Source organism: Chiloscyllium plagiosum, chromosome 33, assembly GCF_004010195.1.
Source record: "Chiloscyllium plagiosum isolate BGI_BamShark_2017 chromosome 33, ASM401019v2, whole genome shotgun sequence".
Taxonomy (NCBI): domain Eukaryota; kingdom Metazoa; phylum Chordata; class Chondrichthyes; order Orectolobiformes; family Hemiscylliidae; genus Chiloscyllium; species Chiloscyllium plagiosum.
In genome coordinates, this window is record NC_057742.1 from 14,701,731 (window position 1) to 14,721,060 (window position 19,330).

At 39.3% G+C, this 19,330-nt stretch overlaps 1 protein-coding gene across 1 annotated transcript; it reads left to right on the top strand.

The window, feature by feature from the left end:
* Positions 1 to 704: 704 nt before the first annotated feature.
* Positions 705 to 18,535, top strand: vps25 (vacuolar protein sorting 25 homolog). The gene is made up of 6 exons (XM_043674987.1): positions 705 to 827; positions 9,476 to 9,621; positions 10,283 to 10,336; positions 12,828 to 12,916; positions 16,466 to 16,541; positions 17,661 to 18,535. The coding sequence occupies exons 1-6, from the start codon at positions 781 to 783 to the stop codon at positions 17,771 to 17,773; spliced, it is 525 nt and encodes a 174-aa protein (XP_043530922.1). The 5' UTR covers positions 705 to 780; the 3' UTR covers positions 17,774 to 18,535.
* Positions 18,536 to 19,330: the final 795 nt, after the last annotated feature.

Below are 19,330 nucleotides of genomic sequence, written 5' to 3' on the forward strand. Positions count from 1 at the left end.
TATTGTCCTTGTGACATAACTAATATAATGATGTGGTTATGGTGGATCGAAGAATCCAATGGATATTCTTTATAACTAGGTATTCATACAAACATTACATTCAAGAACATATTAATATGGATGTAAATATTAAACTATTAGATTACAATTGAGAAGCATGCTTCTAGTAGCCTCAGCACAAGTAATCACACACTGATTAGTAGGAAATTCCTATAAAGCCACAGCTGAAATTGAGTATGACAATTTTATACTCTCAGATGTAGAAATAGTGATAATGGTCTTTTCTCCTACATGTATATTGACTGTCAAAACACACGACAACACTCATTTTAACCATTCTCTGGGTGAACAAATTTCTCCTCTACTTCCTGATAGACTAATTGGTTCCTAGTTCACACATGCTTCTTGCTTTTGCATACTGCTCCCAGACCAAGTTATCCATATGGTTGTTCACACCTAAAGAAAATATCCAGTATTTTTTTCTTAAATAATAAGAAAACAGATCTTGGGAAAGTTTTTTTAAAAATTACTGCAAATGCATAACAGGACAATGTACGTCTTTAAAGTTTGAAACTTTCTTTGGTCACAAATCTCCCTCCTATCGATTAATGTTTCTTCAAAAAAAGAAAAGGAAATATTATGATGAAAGCAAGAGATAGAAGTTGGAATTGAAAGGACTGAGGGGGAGGGGGGATTGTTTGAAGTGGGACTCTTTGTGCTGGTGCGTGATGTAGGAGGGAAGGTGTAAAGAAGCAGGACCTTCCTGTCCCGGCCTCCGCCATGAGCTTTGAGTGGCCCTGGCAGTATAACTTTCCTCCTTTCTACACGTAAGTCGCACTTTAATTGTTTAATCTTCGAGGAGACGCGGAGTTAAACATTAACCGATTCATGTGGAGAAGCTCCTGCAGTTTGAGGCCGAGAGAAAAATCACTTCCCCGCGCGGCCCGGAGAATCCCAAATGAGGAAATAGGGAGAAAGAAATGGTTCCACCTCCATCCCCCAAACAAATACTACACAGTTTTATCAAGACCTTTTCACACTTGAAGAGTAGACCCTTTGTAATAAAGTCTGGACTAATATATGCTTTCCTAACTATTTCCATGTTAATTCTCTGACATTCGTGTACATTGATACCCAGGTACGTTTTGAAAATTACTGTTTTCAACTCTTATCATTTAAAACAAAATCTGCTATTCTGTTTTCCGTTCAAGGAGGGTGATTTCACATTTTTCTACATTACAATTCCATCTGCCAGACTCTTGTTTGCTCAGTTATCCTGGCAAAAATCTTTGCACCCTCTTTACTTGCTCTTTGTACCTTTATGCTGCCTAATTTTGTATCATAAACTTGATGCACTCAGTTCCCTCCTCTAATTCTTTGATGTAGATCATAAATAGTTGAGGCTGAAGCACTTATTCATGTTACAGAAAGCCAGCCTGAAAATGAGCCATTTATTTCTAGCCTGTATTTTGTATCCGTCAAATGAGTTCTTGCCCTGCTGTACTGTATTTCCCCAATTCCTTGAACCATATTTTTGTATTATGACATTTTTACTTTTCTTGAACAGCCTTCTGCAATTTGCTTATCAACCATACAATAAGATTCTTAATCTTTTGAATCAGGGCAAAATTCAAGGCTCCTTCAATACAGCTGCTAGCCTCCATTTATGTCTAATTGGAAGTGAAATCCTCCTGTACCTGACCACCAACCATACCTGTACCATTTCTTAATCTAAGGACTGTGGCTGCTTCCTAAATGTCTGGTTAATGCTTCCAGCAATTTTCTCTAGAATTTAGAACACTAAGAGGTGATCTTCCAAATATTAACAGGAAAAGACAGGATAGATAAAGATGAACTATTTCCATTGGTTGGAAATTCTAGAACTTGGGACATAGTCTGAGAATTAGGGCCTGGCTGTTCAGGAGAGATGTTAGGAAACATTTCTACACACAAAGTTTAGTTGGAACTCTCTTTCTCAATTGGTAGTGTTAATTTTAAATCTGTGATAGATAAATTTTTGTTAAGCAAAAGTGTTAAGCAGGTATAGTCCAAATGCAAGTGTATGGAGTTATTCAAAATTTGTGAGAAGATTTGTAGCTCGGGTGCTCGTCGTTGTGGTTCTGTTCGCCGAGCTGGGAATTTGTGTTGCAGATGTTTCATCCCCTGTCTCGGTGACATTCTCAGTGCTCGGGAGCCTCCCGTGAAGCACTTCTGTGATGTTTCCTCCGGCATTTATAGTGGTTTGTCTCTGCCGCTTCCGGTTGTCAGTTCCAGCTGTCCACTGCAGTGGCTGGTATATTGGGTCCAGACAGCCAGACTACTACGACCACTAGGACTCATAACAGCACACAAACCAACAGCCACTCGCAGACAACAACTCACCAGGACAAAGGACCCGATAACCAGCATGAGCAAAACCAACGTAGTGTACAAAATCTCATGCAAGGACTGCACAAAACACTACATAACAAACCACTATAAATGCCGGAGGAAACATCACAGAAGTGCTTCACAGGAGGCTCCCGAGCACTGAGGATGTCACCTAGACAGGGGACAAAACGTCTGTATGGAGTTATGCCATAGATCAGGCATAGTCTCACTGAATGGTGAAATATTGTTCTAAGGACTAATGGCCATCACCTGTTCCTATGTTCCTCAGTTGATGTCATGTAATGTCTATACCTCAGACTCCAGGTAAACATCCCTTGCTGACATTTTTCAAGCTGAAATCAGTTATTGCAAATACAGTTGTTCAGGATTATGATGCTGTCCGCAAACATACCTGCTGCATTGGAGTACACCACCTGCACCACCAACATGTACAACTTTGTTTTATTTATTTACAATGATTAAAATTTATGCATTTAATAAGTTTTAGTTATTTGTTAGTTCCTAAAATATTGATTTAATCTAGCTTAAGTTAGAAGTAGGTTAACTGGCATGTTCTGTAAAATAGTCCCTATCAACTGTACTTGTACTGTGACTTCATCTTGAATTTTCTTCTTAGAATCAATTTTCTCTGTTTGTGCTGTGTGGACTTTGGTTTCAACTCTGGGACTGCTTCCTGTATGCTCCTTGCTTTCTAAGGTCCCTGAAGTTCAAACCTACAAATTACAAAAAGAATGTTTTGCACTCCATTTTCTAGTTCCATTGTTTGCACTTTATTTTTAATTACAGTACAGTCAGGAGAATCACCAACCATTGCACAGTTTTCAACATGGGTCGGTTGAGCAGGCTTGATGTATTTGTATACGGTATCAGCAATAAAAGATTTAAGGGAGTGGTTTAAGTGTAAAAACCTGAAGTAGAATGTGACTTGTGTTGTAGGTTGCAAAACACATCAGATTTGTCACAGGATTTTGTTCATAGAGATGTACAGCATGGAAACAGGCCCTTCAGTCCAACCCGTCGATTGGATATCCCAACCCAATCTAGTCCCACCTGCCAGCACCTGGCCCATATCCCTTCAAACCCTTCCTATTCATATACCCATCCAAATTCTACCAGTCACTCAGTATTGCTTTACTCATTCCAGCTGATTTAACAGGAGGTTGGAGAGGCTCATTAATCAACTCATATTTTTCAGAGTTTCACAAGCTTGAAAGTCTGTCATACCTTTAATATAACAGTAATGCAAAACGCTTTAACAGAATAGTCATAGTCTATTTTTGTTCACCACACTTCTTGGCCAATCATTGCAGCTTTTGATCACTCTGGGTATAAAGCAGTATTCCTATCCTAAACTTATCTTTCACAGTCCTGAAATGTATGATCCTTCTTGCCCTCCCCAGCATATCTGATTCTTACTTCATTCATGAAATGTGATCACCACTGACTAGGCCATTTATTGCCAATTCCTAATTGTACAGGATAGTATAATTATGAGCTGCCTTCTTGAACTGCAGTAATTCTTGAGATATAGATACACCCATATTACATGGGTTCCAGCATTTTGTTGCAGCAACAGTGAAGGTACAACAGTATAGTTCTAAGTCAGGAACATGGGTGGCTTGGAGGAAAGCTTGCAAGTGGTGTATCAAGTATCCTTACCTACCTGGTGGCAGAAGTCGTTGGTTTGGAAGGTGCTGCCAAAGGAACTTTGGTGAGTTGGTGCAGTGCATCCATAGATGATGCACACTGCCGCTGTTGTGCACCTGATGTAGTGTGGGGATGCATGTTGAAGGTGATAGATGAGTTGTCAATTAATCAGACTCTCTTGTCCTTGTGATGTTGACCTGTTTGAATGCTGTTGGAGCTGTAGTTACCCAGGCAAATGCAGAGTGTCCTTCCCCCTTCATGATTATAGAAGGAGGGTAGTCACTGGGGGTACAAAGGCAACTTATTTGCCACAGAACTCCTTGTCTCTGACATTCTCATAACCCCAAGTTGTAAATAATGATGGATATATCATTGAATAGAGAAGTGAGGACTGCAGGTGCTGGAGGTCAAAGTCGAGAGTGTTCCTGATGAAAGGTTTATGCCCGAAACGTAAATTCTCCTGCTCTTCGGATGCTGCCTGACCTGCTGTGCTTTTCTAGCATCACACTCTCGACCCTTGTGTCGTTGAATGTCGGGGGAGATAGTTAGATTCTGTCTTGTATGAAATGCTCATTGCCTGGTATTTGTATGGAGTGAACGGTACTTGGCACTTATCAGCCTGAGCTGCTTATTGTCCGGGTCTTGCTGCATATGGAAAAGAGTTGCTTCCATATCTGAGGAATAACAAATGGTGTTGAATATTATGCAGCCATCAGCAAACATTGAGAGTCCTGACTTTATGATGGAGGAAGTGTCATTGATGTAGCAGCTGAAGATGGTTGGGATACTACTCTGCAGAACATCTGCAATCTTGAGTTGCTAGGTCTGTTTGACACCCAGCTCATTTAGTATGTTAGCTCTGCCACACAACAGGTAGAGGGTGACTTCAATGCAAAGACAGCCCTGAGTCTCCACAAGGACTGTGCAGTGGTCATTGACAGATGTAGCTGCAAAAGGAAGACCGGTGAAGACAAGCTCCAGTAGGTATTCACTCATTCTTCTAAACCCAATCTCACAACTCTGTCTTTTCAGACTGGACCATCTCGGTTAGTAGTGGTGTTACACTTGGCCCCAGCTAGAGTACATTCTGTGCCCTTGCTACCTTTGCCATCCAATGGATGTTCAGCATGGAGAAGTGCTGATTGATTAGCCAAAGAGGGGATTGTAGTCAGTGGTAATCAGCATAAGGTTTCCATGATGTCGTGTGACTTTAAAAGGTCAAGTTAATGTTGACAACTCTCTCTCAACTGGATGCAACTCAGTTTCTACTTCTGAGCAGTTTGGCTGGCTAGTGGGACAGGTCAGGTGTCTTGGATATTATCTGCCATGTATAATTCAGTGACTATCACAGTGTCTGTCTATTACTTAACTAGTCTGTGGGACAGCTTTTCTAATTTTGGTATAAGTCCCAGATTTTGTTAAGGAGGGCTTTGCAGGAACAACAGGCTGGATGTGCTGCTGCTGTTTCTGGTACCCAGGTTGATGTCTTTTTTTTCCATTGATATCACCCAAGTGATTTGTTTGCTAGGCTATTTCAGAGTGAGTGATTCCTGATGAAGGGCTCATGCCTGAAACGTTGATTCTCCTGCTCCTCGAATGCTGCCTGACCTGCAGTGCTTTTCCAGCACCGCACTCTCGACTCTGATCTCCAGCATCTGCAGTCCTCACTTTCTTCTATTTCAGAGTCAACTACATTGCCATGAGAATAAAAAGAGAACTTCTTGGAGAAACTCAGTAGGTCTGGCAGCATCCGTGGAGAGAAAGCAGAGCTAGCATTTCAGGTCCAATGATCTTTCTTCAGAAATAGATAATAGTTCAGAAAAGGTGATATACATTCTGTTGGCAGGGACACAGGGAGGATGTGTGTGTGTTTATATATGAATGTGTATGTAAAGAAGGAAATGACAGATGGATATGGAGTCTAGAGGGAGAGAAAGACAGTTAAGCAGACAAAGAGGTGGATAATGGTCAACAACGAAAACAGAAGCTATTAACGGGGACCATAATTAGTTGAAAATGGGTTAGCTTTACTGAAAGCAGCCCGTGTCATGAAAGGTTCAGAGGTCTGGAGAAAGGTAAAGGACATGGTCACCATTAAAATTAGTTTTTAATTTCAATATATTAATTACATTCAAATTTCACTACCCGCTTTGGTGGGATTCAAATTCATGTTCGTAGAGTACTAGCTTTATCCACTGGATACTAGTTCAGTGACGTTCCACTGCCTTTCCTTTCTGATAGTACAGTTTTGAGCTTATATATCTACCCCTAAGTATTAGACACCTCAATAAGGGCCCTCTGATATACTTCTTTTGAGGCTACATTTAGCAAATAATTCATTGCACATGCTGTTAATGCTGGTGTTTGGCCTCTGCCTGTAGTTGCCTGACAGGCTTCGTTTTTGATGGGGTTAGATTATAGGCAACGACTGACATTGGTGACCTCTTCAGAAAAAACAGAGAACTAATAAACAGGAAAACTTATCAATGATTAGAGACTTCAGCATTCAAAGACATTCCAAGAAAATTTGCAAAGAAATAATCAGACAAAATTTGAGACCAAGTCAAAAAGGGAAATACTGATTCTAACATGATGAAGTAAGTATTCAATAAGAGAAAGAAATGGTGAAATAGAGCTAGTGGCATAGGGAATCCACATTTGGAAGAATACACAGTTCTTGAAAGGTCATAGATCTTTCAGGGAGTGACATGGAGAGGTTGAACGTAAGGATGTGATATTACCCTGATATACTGCACTTCTCTCCAGTTAAAGTAGTGGGCTGGATGATATCTATATAACGATATCTATCCTATGAAATTTCTAATAGACTAGATGGGGCAGTTGTCTGTTTCCTGGCATTGGATACTTACAAATTCATCTGCACCTCCACACACATCATTTACTGCATCCGCTGCACCCGATGTGGCCTCCTCTACATTTGGGAGACAGGCCGCCTACTTGCGGAACATTTCAGAGAACACCTCTGGGACACCCACACCAACCAACCCAACCGCCCTGTGGCTGAACACTTTAACTCCCCCTCCCACTCCGCCAAGGACACTCCGGCCTATCACCCTCACCTTAACCTCCTTCCACCTATCGCATTCCCAACGCCCCTCCCCCAAGTTCCTCCTCCCTACCTTTTATCTTAGCCTGCTTGGCACACCCTCCTCATTCCTGAAGAAGGGCTTATGCCCGAAACATCGATTCTCCTGCTCCTTGGATGCTGCCTGACCTGCTGCGCTTTTCCAGCAACACATGTTTCAGCTCTGATCTCCAGCATCTGCAGTCCTCACTTTCTCCAATTGGATACTTATTGGCTAGTTTTTCTAATAGCTTAATTAAGATAATGAACAATTGAGTCCCATAGACCAGAAGGATGTCCAGGCAGCATTCTGGATGCTACAGTTGGCCTTAACTGTGATGTTAAAGCAGGTGGAGATCCACTAGAGTTCCCATTCCTGATTGCCACATAGCAACTCTTGCATGTGAAGGTCCAATGAACACCAAATTAGGTAAACCTTCAGGTGAATAAACTGCAGTTATCAGGTTTCACATATCAAATGACCAAGAAACTGGAGAGTGGCTAATGTTCATGAAACTGTACTCCAGCAATGAGCCAACCCCTTTTGGAGTGAAAGGGAGAAAATTTAATATTTTTATCAAAGTAGAAGTCTGTGTTCTGTTACCTGTATTTATGTTTTTTTTATCTTCTCAATGAAACACGTTTAGCTGTAGACTTAACAGAAAAGTCCACACGCATTGTGAATCATGCTTTGCAATTTGTGATTTTGAAATTGGGTTCTACCTTTGGAGCCTCTGGAAGGATCTTTACGGGGATTGCGCAGTTCCCTGGACCAGTCAAATGCTGAAAGGGGGGAGGGAATGTAAATAATTAAATCTCTTACTGCTTGTCTTGCTTTATTGGGAAATGTAATTTTAAAGTTTAAACAAAAAAATTGCTAAATAAAAACAGAAGTCCAAAAGTTAACCACATACGTCAATGGATGTTCACTTTACCCATCATTAAGTCACTAATAGTGATTGTTGGTTAGGCTGGACTGCTAAATATAGCTCAATTGCAAAAGGCAAGTTTTATTTTAAGAAAGGTCCAGTATTCAATGTTTTACCCCAGCGCTGGCAAGGAAAGAGAATCTTCCATGGATGTATTAAAACAAGTGCAACCTCTCTGTAAACAGAAATATAAAAGCCTGACTGAATTCTGGTGTGTGTGTACGACCAAGAAGCTATTAAACACCAAATATTTTATTTTAATCTCCAGTTTGATCTTGCCTTCTGTGAATTTTGCGTACACAACCTGTCACTGGCAGGTTGGAGTGATGAAATTAATATATATTGTGGTTTGCTGATTGATGAAAATACTTACTTCCAGGCAACAAAAAGACAATTGTAAAGGGTTTTTTTCCACTCCCACTTCAGATTCCTGTATCCAAACTACAGTCAAAAACAGCCACCTTCAGTAGGAGTTGCATTAGTTCCAGAATGTTGTCATCACGTATAGCGGTCAGTCTTTCCAAATGTTAATGCTGTGAGCAAATGTCAGTCATTTCCACCTGATTTGATAAGGGTCAGTATACTAGATTGTAATTACAAACGTTTCATCTAAGGTGGAGTAGTGATACATTTCATGTGGGATTAAAGCACACATTGGTCAAACAAGGACAGCAGATTAAGAAACTAAATGTAGGATGAGTTGGGAATAGAATATTAAGTGTTGATTAAGAAATCAGTTGGAAAGGTGTGCAGGAAGTGTGAATGAACAATAGGTCTCGATGTAATCAATATCTCATAAGATAAAGAAGCAAAGTTGCTGAAGGGCATGTTGGTCATGTGTTAAAATGACTGGAGGTCAATGAATACATATTTCACATGCGCAGAATGAGGGAAGTAGTTTCACAATGATATTGCATATTAATATTGCATATTAACCTGGCACTTTACTCAGAACATGCATGCTTACCTTTCATAATTGGTCTTAAATAGCATACTTTAAGAACTTTTAGGTGACAGTGGTCAGAGGATGCATTCACAAAATCCAATGAGCTATTGGTTTGAGAGTATAATCGGTTTTGCATAAGTTCATTAAGTTATTAATCGAGTGATTATTTCTATCTATTGTTTCTATGAACCTTTATTTTATAGTTATAGATAAGGATTATCCTGAGTCCTATGCACAAATTCTAATATGATATTCATAGTAATGTTGATCAACTAATCCACTGAAATAAAGAAATGTCTGAAATCTTTTAAAAAATGTGTTTCATTGTATTGAAATATCTCATATAGTAAATTACTTTTAGGTGTGTTACTTTTTATCAGAACAAACTATATTCTTATTTTTAAAGTGAATCATGTTAAATTATTTAGAGCAGGAAATATTGTTACCTCTACAGTTTTTTTCCTTGTCCAACTTTAGGCTACAGCCAAATGTTAATACCCAGCGTAAGCAGCTGGCAGCATGGTGTTCATTGGTGCTCTCCTACTTACGTTATCACAAGCTTTATACTGTCGATGTTTTGGAAGTCCAAGAAAGCCCACTGTTCCACAATAAGAAGATCCAACGTATCCTTTACTGCATCAGCCTCTGTGATGGAGAAAGATTGAACTTTGTTAAATGTTAGGCCTAGATTTTTTTTGTTGTTTCACAGTTATGCACCCAAGCTTAAATGCTTAAGTCCTCATCCTACAGCTTGTTCATTAATCCATTCTGACCATTTTTCCAACCTTCCTTTGTACACTTCTTGTGCACAGTCACTCACATGTCATTTGCCAATATAATTGCTTAAGTTCATACACTCTCCAAGGCTCAAATGTTCCCTCAGTTAAATGTGTCCTGAGTTATGAGCAATACTGAAAATTGGACTATTAACCTCAGTAAGACTTACAGTGACAGTATCTAATTATTGATAATATCTGCTTTGGTATGACACAAATCAGTGGTTTGTGCTATCGTAGATATCCTATCTGTGCTGCACACACTGACCCTGGTGAATGGACTTTCCAAAGCAGGTACTGACTGGATCTCTCAGCACTCCAATTCAGCAACACCATCCCTTCAAAACACAAGTTAAATGCAATGTAGTGGACAATTTTTACATCTATATTGTGTGTTAGGAAACAGAGTCACTTGGTGGAGGAATATTGTTTTGCCTCTAAAAGGCAGGTCAGTGCTAGTCAGTATTATCAAAGAAGCAAGATATTTCCCTTAACTTTGTTGTTAAAGGAAAGCTTCCCATAGAAGCTATCCAAGTTGTATTCGAAGAACTCCGGAAAAAAGGTAGGTGCACAGGATAAACTGAGTTTACAAGCATTTACTTGTAAAATTTCTTCTAAGCTCATGCTAGATTTTTCCTTGTAAAGAGCTCTAAATAAAAATTGCTTCATCACTTCATACATATTGTTTCTATACAGGTACATTTTCTTATTACTATCTAAACTACTCAATGGGCTGTCAGGTGGCTCACATGCACACAACATATACAGCAGTATGGGATCATGCTTACTGAGGTACTTCTTAATTGAATTAACTAATTTCAGAAACATTTGGGCAGGAAGGCAAAATCATCCAAGGTGTGGATTCTTAAAGTCACTTCTTGTGTGGGATCATAGAGTCATAGAGATGTACAGCACAGAAACAGACCCTTTGGTCCAACTTGTCCATGCCGACCAGATATCCTAAATTAATCTAGTTTCATTTGCCAGTATTTGACGCATATTCCTCTAAACGCTTCCTATTCATATACCCATCCAGATGCCATTTAAACCTTAGAATTGTACCAGCCTCCACCAGTTCCTCTGGCAGTTCATTACATACATGCACCACCCTTTACGTGAAAACGTTGCCCCTTAGGTCCCTTTTAAATCTTTCCCTTCTCGCCCTAAATGTATGCCCTCTAGTTCTTGACTCCCCCAACCCAGGGAAAATATCTTGTCTATTTATCCTGTCCATGCCCCTCATGATTTTATAAATCCCTCCAAGGTCACCCCTCAGTATCTAATTCTTCAGGAAAAACAGTCCCAGCCTGTTCAGCCTTTCCCGATAGTTCAAACTTTCAAATCTTGGCAATATCCTTGTAAATCTTTTCTGAACCCTTTCAAGTTTCACAACATCCTTCTGATAGGAGGGAGACCAGAATTGCATAATGTATTCTAAACATAGCTTAACCAATGTCCTATATAGTCACAACATTACCTCCCAACTCCTATATTCAATGCTCTGGCCAGTAAACGCCATCTTCCCTATCCTTTCTACCTGAGACTCCACTTTCAAGGAACTATGAACCTGCATTCCAAGATCTCTTTGTTCAGCAACACTCCACATTGTGTATAAGTTCTGCCCTGATTTGCCTTTCCCAAATGCAATACCTCACATTTATCTAAATTAAACTCCATCTGCCACTCCTCAGCCCATTGGCCTATCTGATCAAGATCCTGTTGTTCTCTGAAGTGACCTTTGCTGTTCACTACACTTCCAATTTTGGTGTAATCTGCAGACTTCCTATGTTTGCATCCAAATTGTTTATATAAATGATGAAAAGCAGTGGAACCAGCACTGATCCTTGTGGCACACCATTGGTCACAGGCCTCCAGTCTGAAAAGCATCCCTCCACTACCACCCTCTGTCTTCAACCTTCCAGCCAGTTCTGTATCGAAATGGCTAGTTCTCCCTGCATTTCATGCAATCTAACCTTGCTAACCAGTCTATCATGGGGAACCTTGTCGAATGCCTTACTGAAGTCCACATACATCATGACCACCGCTCTGCACTCATCAATACTCTTTGTTACTTCTTCAAAAAACTCAAATCAGGTTAGTGAGACAGGATTTCCCATGCACAATGTCATGTTGACTATCCCTAAGCAGTCCTTGTCTATCCAAATACATGTCAATCCTGTTCCTAAGGATTCCCTTCAACTACTTGCCCACTACCGATGTCAGAGTCACTGATCTGTAGTTCCCTGGCTTTTCCTTACCACCTTCCATAAATAGTGGCACCATGTTAGCCAACCTCCAGTCCTCTAGCACCATACCTGTAACTATGGATGATCCAAATATCTCAGCAAGGAGTTCAGCAATCACTTCCCCATACTTCCCACAGAGTTCTAGGGTACATCCAATCAGATTCTGGGGACTTATACACCTTTGTGTTTTAAGACATCCAGCAGCACCACCTCTGTAATGTAGACATTTTTCAAAATGTCACCATCTATTTACCCATGTTATGTATCTTCCATATCCTTCTCTACAGTAAACACTGATGCAAAGTACTCATTTTGTATCTCCCCCGTCTCCTGTGGTTCCACACATAGGCTGCCTTGCTGATCTTTGAAGGGTCCTATTCAGCCCGTAGTTACCCTTTTGTCCTTAATGTATTTATAAAATCCCTTTTGGATTCTCCTTAACCCTATTTGCAGGAAACATAGTCGGTGAGAACAAGTGAGGCCAGCATTGACAAATTATGTACTTTCATTATGGTGTCAAATAGTATGACACTAGACTTGTAAACTCGTAAAGGCGAAAGTGAGTACTGCAGATGCTGAAGGTCAGAGTCAAGATCAGACACTTGAGGAATTCCTGATAAGGGCTTTTGCACAAAACATCAATTTTCCTGCTCCTCGGATGCTGCCTGACCTGCTGTGATTTTCCAGCACTATCTAATCTTGTAAACTCACATGGTGAATGACTGCTGGGGTAACAGACAAGAGCACTGATACGCAGCCCAACATTTGTGTTTGAGGAATTTAATCTGTAATTTGCTTTGCTTTTAGGAAACTTAGAGTGGATTGATAAAAATAAAACTCGCTGTCTCATAATGTGGAGGAGACCCGAAGAGTGGGGGAAACTTGTGTATCAGTGGGTAAGAACTTGTATTGCTGCATTCTTTCTTCATCTGTGTTCTGAACGCATTCCACATAAAACAGCAAACACCCTGATAAATACATACAGAAGAGAGAGTTTTTAAATTTGCCCAATTTGCCTCAAATTTTTCTTTTTTGTTGCATTTATTTTGTCAATCTTGTAGGGTAGTTGATGACAGGTAGAGCTTCCCTTAACAAAAACCTTTATGAATAGCAATATATCTGAACAGGATAGCATTGTGAAATTCTTTAGTTTTCAGTATTAACTGCACTAGCCTTCCATTTCACAAAAAAAAGCAAAGATCTGCAATTGCTGCAAATTAGAAACAAAATCATAAATTGCCGGAAAAACTCAACAGGTCTGGCAGCATCTGTGGAGAGAAAGCAGAGTTAACATTTTGGGTCCAATGACCCTTCCTTCGAACAGTTCTGAAGAAGGATCACTGGACCCGAAATGTAAACTCTGCTTTCTCTCCACAGATGCTGCCAGACCTACTGGGTTTTTCCAGCAGTATGATTTTGTATCCAATTTACATCCATCCTTGTAGCTTCTCTCAGTGATACTCTCAATCTAATCCAAAATTGTCCAAAGGGCTATAATCAGTTCTCTTTATGGGCTTGGATTTACTAGGCCTGAGAGATTATTCAAATTAATTTCACTTCAGTTGTTGCATCCAACAATTAAAGCAGCCTTTCATCACACCAATCAACCATGGTTCCCAAAAGTGAAAGACCCATTTGGTAACCACTAACAATTCTTTTGAACACATACAAACTGCTTATTTTTTGATATGTATGAAATTACTTTTTCACCAACTTTGTAATTATTTTTGTTTTCTTTTGATTCCCAATTTAACTTGAAATGCACATACCATGCTGGTGCAGTTAGGTCCGGGTATGGTGATATTTATTCTATTTGTTGTCTGATTCTTGATGTTGATTGTATTCAAAAAAGCTGTAAAAAAAAAAATGCAAAATTCTCCTATTTACCCTCAATGAGTAAAAATAGAAATTATTTTTCCTAACCTATTCTAAAGTCAGAAGACCGCATCAAATTATATAGTGGTAAAAGTAATTTAGGAAATGAATGCTGGAAAATGCAGCAGGACAAGCAGCATTTGTGCAATAAAACAGTAACCGTTTCAGGTCAACAATCCTTCATCAGACTGCACCTTAAGAAAGATTCTTGACTCTCAAGGGAATGAAAGATTATTGGGGTGTATGCAGGAATGTAGAGTTGAGGGTAAAATCAGAGCAGCCATGATCTTATTGAACGGTGGAGCAACTTGTAGGAGTCAAGTGGCTTGTTATTCCTTGCTTGCATGTTCAATTTCAGACTTTCAGCATACGCAATATTTTGCTTTTGTAATTTAGGATTTTAATGCTTCAAGAAAATAAATTCTGCTCCAAATGTTGTTTTATCCTTGTTGAAAACTATTGAGTTTCAAAGTTTACCTAATACATATATCCAGTTAATACAGCAATGAACCAAAGCTGGAAATTAGTATGTGAAATCTAATTTAGTAATGACCCAGAAAAGTCAAGACTTGCATTTATGCAGCACTTTATTATATCGCAATACCTAAACTCACTTTTCATGCAATTAATTCTGTTGAGGCATAGCTATTGTTCTCAGCAAATGTAGCATCATTATATTTTATTCTTTCCTGGAGTGTACACATTGCTGGCAAGGCTAGCACTTGTTGATTACCTTCTCAAGGGGAATTAGGAATAGAGATGAACTGTCTTCTTGAACAGCTGCAGTCCATTTTGTGTAGGTACACCCCCATTGCGGTTAGGAAGAGAGGTTATCAACAGTGACAGAATGGAGATTAATAATGGTAAAAACAATGACTGCAGATGCTGGAAACCAGATTCTGGATTAGTGGTGCTGGAAGAGCACAGCAATTCAGGCAGCATCCGAGGACAGGCAAAATCGACGTTTCGGGCACCAAGGCATGGTGGCAACAATGTGAACCAACTACTGTCCAAGAGTCCTTTAAGAACACCGCTCAAAGCCCTGAACTCTACCACATTGAAGGTCAAAGGCAGGAGACACATGAAAATACTACCACCTGCAAATTCGACTTCAAGCCACACAGAACCTTGACTTGCAATTATTAATCTCCATTCTGGATTAGTGGTGCTGGAAGAGCACAGCAATTCAGGCAGCATCCGAGGACAGGCAAAATCGATGTTTCGGGCAAAAGCCCTGGGCTTTTGCCCGAAACGTCGATTTTGCCTGTCCTCGGATGCTGCCTGAATTGCTGTGCTCTTCCAGCACCACTAATCCAGAATGGAGATTAATAATTGCAAGTCAAGGTTCTGTGTGGCTTGAAGTCGAATTTGCAGGTGGTAGTATTTTCATGTGTCTCCTGCCTTTGACCTTCAATGTGGTAGAGTTCAGGGCTTTGAGCGGTGTTCTTAAAGGACTCTTGGACAGTAGTTGGTTCACATTGTTGCCACCATGCCTTGGTGGTGGAGAAAGTGAATGTTTAAGGTGGGTGAAGTGTAAATTAAATGAGTTGCTTACCTCTAGATGGTGTTGATATTTCTGAATGTCGTTAGAGCCGAACTCATCTAGGCAAATTGTGCAAAGCAGACTTCCAACGCTTTTTAGAATGAGGATGTTCAACATCCTCCAGAATTGTCTCTTAAGTCATTATAGTTCCTTGAAAGTGGAGTTGCAGGTAGTTGGATAGTGAAGCAGGTGTTAGGTGTGCTTTACTTTATTGGTCAGAGCATCGAGTATAGGAGTTGGGAGGTAATGTTACAACTGTACAGGACTATTGGTAGGTCATTTATGTAATATTCTGTGCAATTTTGGTCTCCCTCCTTGAGGAAGGATGTTGTGAAGCTTGAAAGAGCTCAGAAAAGATTTACAAGGATGTTGTCAGGGTTGGAGGATTTGAGCTATAGGGAGAGGTTGAACAGGCTGGGGCTGTTTTCTCTGGAGTGTCGGAGGCTGAGAGGTGACCTTGTAGAAGTTTATAAAATCATGAGGGAGAAAGTCTTTTCCCTGGGTTGGGGGAGTGCAGAACGAGAGGGGAAGAATATTTAAAAGGGATCTAAAGGGCAACTTTTTTCACACGGATGGTGTGTGTGTATGGGATGGGCTGCCAGTGGATGCTGGTACGATTACAACATTTAAAAGGCATCTGGATGGGTATATGAATAAGTAGGGTTTAGAGTGATATGGGCAAAGTGTTGGCAAATGGGACTAGATTAGGTTGGGATTTTGGGTTGGCATGGACAATTTGGACTGAAAGGTCTGTTTCTGTGCTGCACAACTCTGACTCTATAAATATCAGTGAAGCAGGGCAGAATGTTATAGATGACCAAAATGGCATGTGTATATGAATTGGTTTTAAATAGAGCTGGCACCAGTTTTTCATTACAATCCAATTTTATACCGATCTCAACAGTGACAAGGATTTAATTATCTTAAAATTTACTTGTAATTACCTTGACCATAACTGTGCTCCTTTGGTACTGAGAGCCATTTGTTTTCTTTAAAGTTGCTTATGTTGGTATTAATGATCTTGCAGGTTTCAAAGAATGCCATGACAAATTCTGTATTTACATTTTATGAACTCTGTAATGGAGACGATACTGAAGGCGAAGGTAAGGAACATTGATAATTGCTGATCATTAATTGAGCACAGGGAACAATAGACCAAGTCTCCTCCCTTCCAATTATTTGTTCTTGTATTTCTGTCCCTTTTTATATTCTGACATCTCGCATTTAGAATGCAACCAAGCATCCTTCTACACTTTAAATGCCATCACTTTTCTACAAACTCTTTTCATTGATACATGATTCTGTGTATTGTTCATAAAACTGGTTTGCCTACTTCTGATGAAGACAAGCCTGTAGCCACACAATTGTTTAAAAATAACCTTTCCAGATACGCTGTTCGGACAATCCAGAAGCAATAGACCAAAGTCCCTTAAGTTATGCTATTTTCATAAAGTTTGAAAACATAGATAAAGATTACTCTATCAATTTATGACCTTATTTAAATCAAATAAGTTTACAGCCTAAGAGGAAATTACTTGGCCGATATATCTGTGGCAATCTTTAACTGAAGTTGTTTATTTTCCCATTTCCCTGCCCATTTAAATGGCGTTGAAATCTTTTCCTCAGTGTGGTAAAACATTGTGTATTCGAACAACTCTGTCGGTGAAGTACTATTTTCTAACCTTTCCCACAGTCTTGTAGCAATTATTCATCCTGTGTGCTGTCTTGTTATTTCATCAACTAATGGAATAATTTTGTGTTTCTCTTCTATCCCTTTGGTGGCAACACATCAATCCTACATTAGGAGTGGTCATCCTGTGCTTTCTATTCCATTAACTTTATGTTTAATAACATCATATTGCAAAATAAAATATGATTATTCAAGCAAAAGCATCCTTCAGTCTGGAGAGTAGAGTAATCCAATAAGAATGAAAACATTCTAATGCTAGAATCTCACATGAGCAAACACTGCAGTTAGTGAATAAAAAAGATAAATACCTTTTAATGCTTGACCTTTATCAAAAGTATCATACTGATGAAAGGTCAGATTATAAATTATAGTTTGCGTTTTTTCTAAAGGACAGGTCTTCCTTACCCTTCCGTCATTATAAAGAGCTTGCTAGCTTGTCCTTCATTCATCTAGTAAATTTTCATAAAATTATGTTGTCAAGAACGAAACTAGTCATGCTTTCATCACCAACTTTATATTCTGTCCTTTTTAGAGTTCCATGGTTTGGAGGAGTGGCTTCTGCTACGTGCATTGCAGTCTTTGCAAGCTGAGCGAAAAGCAGAGATCATCACTCTTAATGACAGCAAAGGGGTCAAGTTCTTCTGATGGTATTCATGCTGATCTGAGCAGCTGCTGGACACGTACACAGATTATGTACAGAATAAAGACATTACAGTCAGTGGCAATGAAGACTAGCACCTGAGAAAGAACATATTGGATTGCAGATTTCCAGACACCAGACACATGGTGGCATGTCATTTCACGTTACTGTAATGCACAGCTTGGCTGCTTGCATTTACAATGTCCTTTTTATTCTTGTAATCTTAAAGCAGTTACAATTCCGTGTACAGAATAGAAGTTGCAATGTTACTGAATGCACTGTACAAATCCCTGTGTATGCCAACAGAGAAAAAAGTTCAAGAGCAAGTTGTTTCGATATCGGTGAACAATCCAGGTACAGATTTGAAAGACGGAATTCAAAATAATGTAAACAGTAATCATTTATCTCTTTTAATTTTGCAATTCTGCCAGGTCACAAAAAAAGGTAAATTAACCAAAATAATTTGCAAAAGGGGCCTGCCATCCTGCTTGGGCTTCAAAAAGTCTGTCAGCTTGAACTTACTCAGGGACAGTGACAGGGATTAGTTTATCCATTTCTCATTTGTTATGACTATACTTCAATCTGTATATCTTTTCTATTTAAGCTGCGTGTTTATTTTCTATAGGTGTCTTGTAAAGCATTAATAGCAGGGGAATCCTCTGCCAATACTGAGAGTTATGAGTGCTTACACAGCTTTGAACAATTGCAGTTTCCTTCTTTTTGGTTATATAATACTTGTAACTAGCCAAAATAAAAGGTAAAAATAATGATTGCAACGTTGCTACCAATGAAACACAAACCTCATGAAAGTGCTAAGCATTCATAATGACTATATATTGCAAATCGGATTGTGCTGGGACTTCACACACTGGGAAAACACCTGGAATAGAAGAAGTCGATCCAATTCCTACCGAAATAGGATACAGCTAGAAATTTCCACGGTTGATGCAAAATCATCAAGCATGAAAACAGAACAATATATAACTATTGACTTTTAACTTTTCAAAATTTCTCTTTATTGGTGTGTATTGAGTTAACTTTTATTGCAACCGCACCTCTCAAAAATTTCAACCCTGTTTTCAAGTGCTGAGATTTGATTTGAATGTCATATTTTGTGATTCAAGTCAATGTGACATAATATTATGTTCCTAATTAATTCTATTATTTGTATTGAAAAAAGTTTACAGTAGTGGAATTTTATGCTGTGAATTCCTGTCCTCTCCAGAAACTGAACCTATCTTCTGTGTTGAAGTTTCATTGAAGTATAGAGAGAGATTGTAGGGCATTATAGAGGCTGCTTCCATGTGGATACAACATTAAACTGAGGTCCAATCTCCTATCTCAGGTGAATGTATCAGATTCCACAGACCTATGCCAAGGAGAACACCGTCATTCTCATACTTATTAGTCCTGACTAATGTTTATGCTAAGACTTAAGTCATTTAAAAAAAAACATCTGGATCATTTATCTTTTTACTGCTGTGGGAACTTGTTCTGCACAAACTGTCTGTCCCTTTTTCTCCATTCCTACAGTCACAGTTATTTTATTGGGAAGTTCAGAA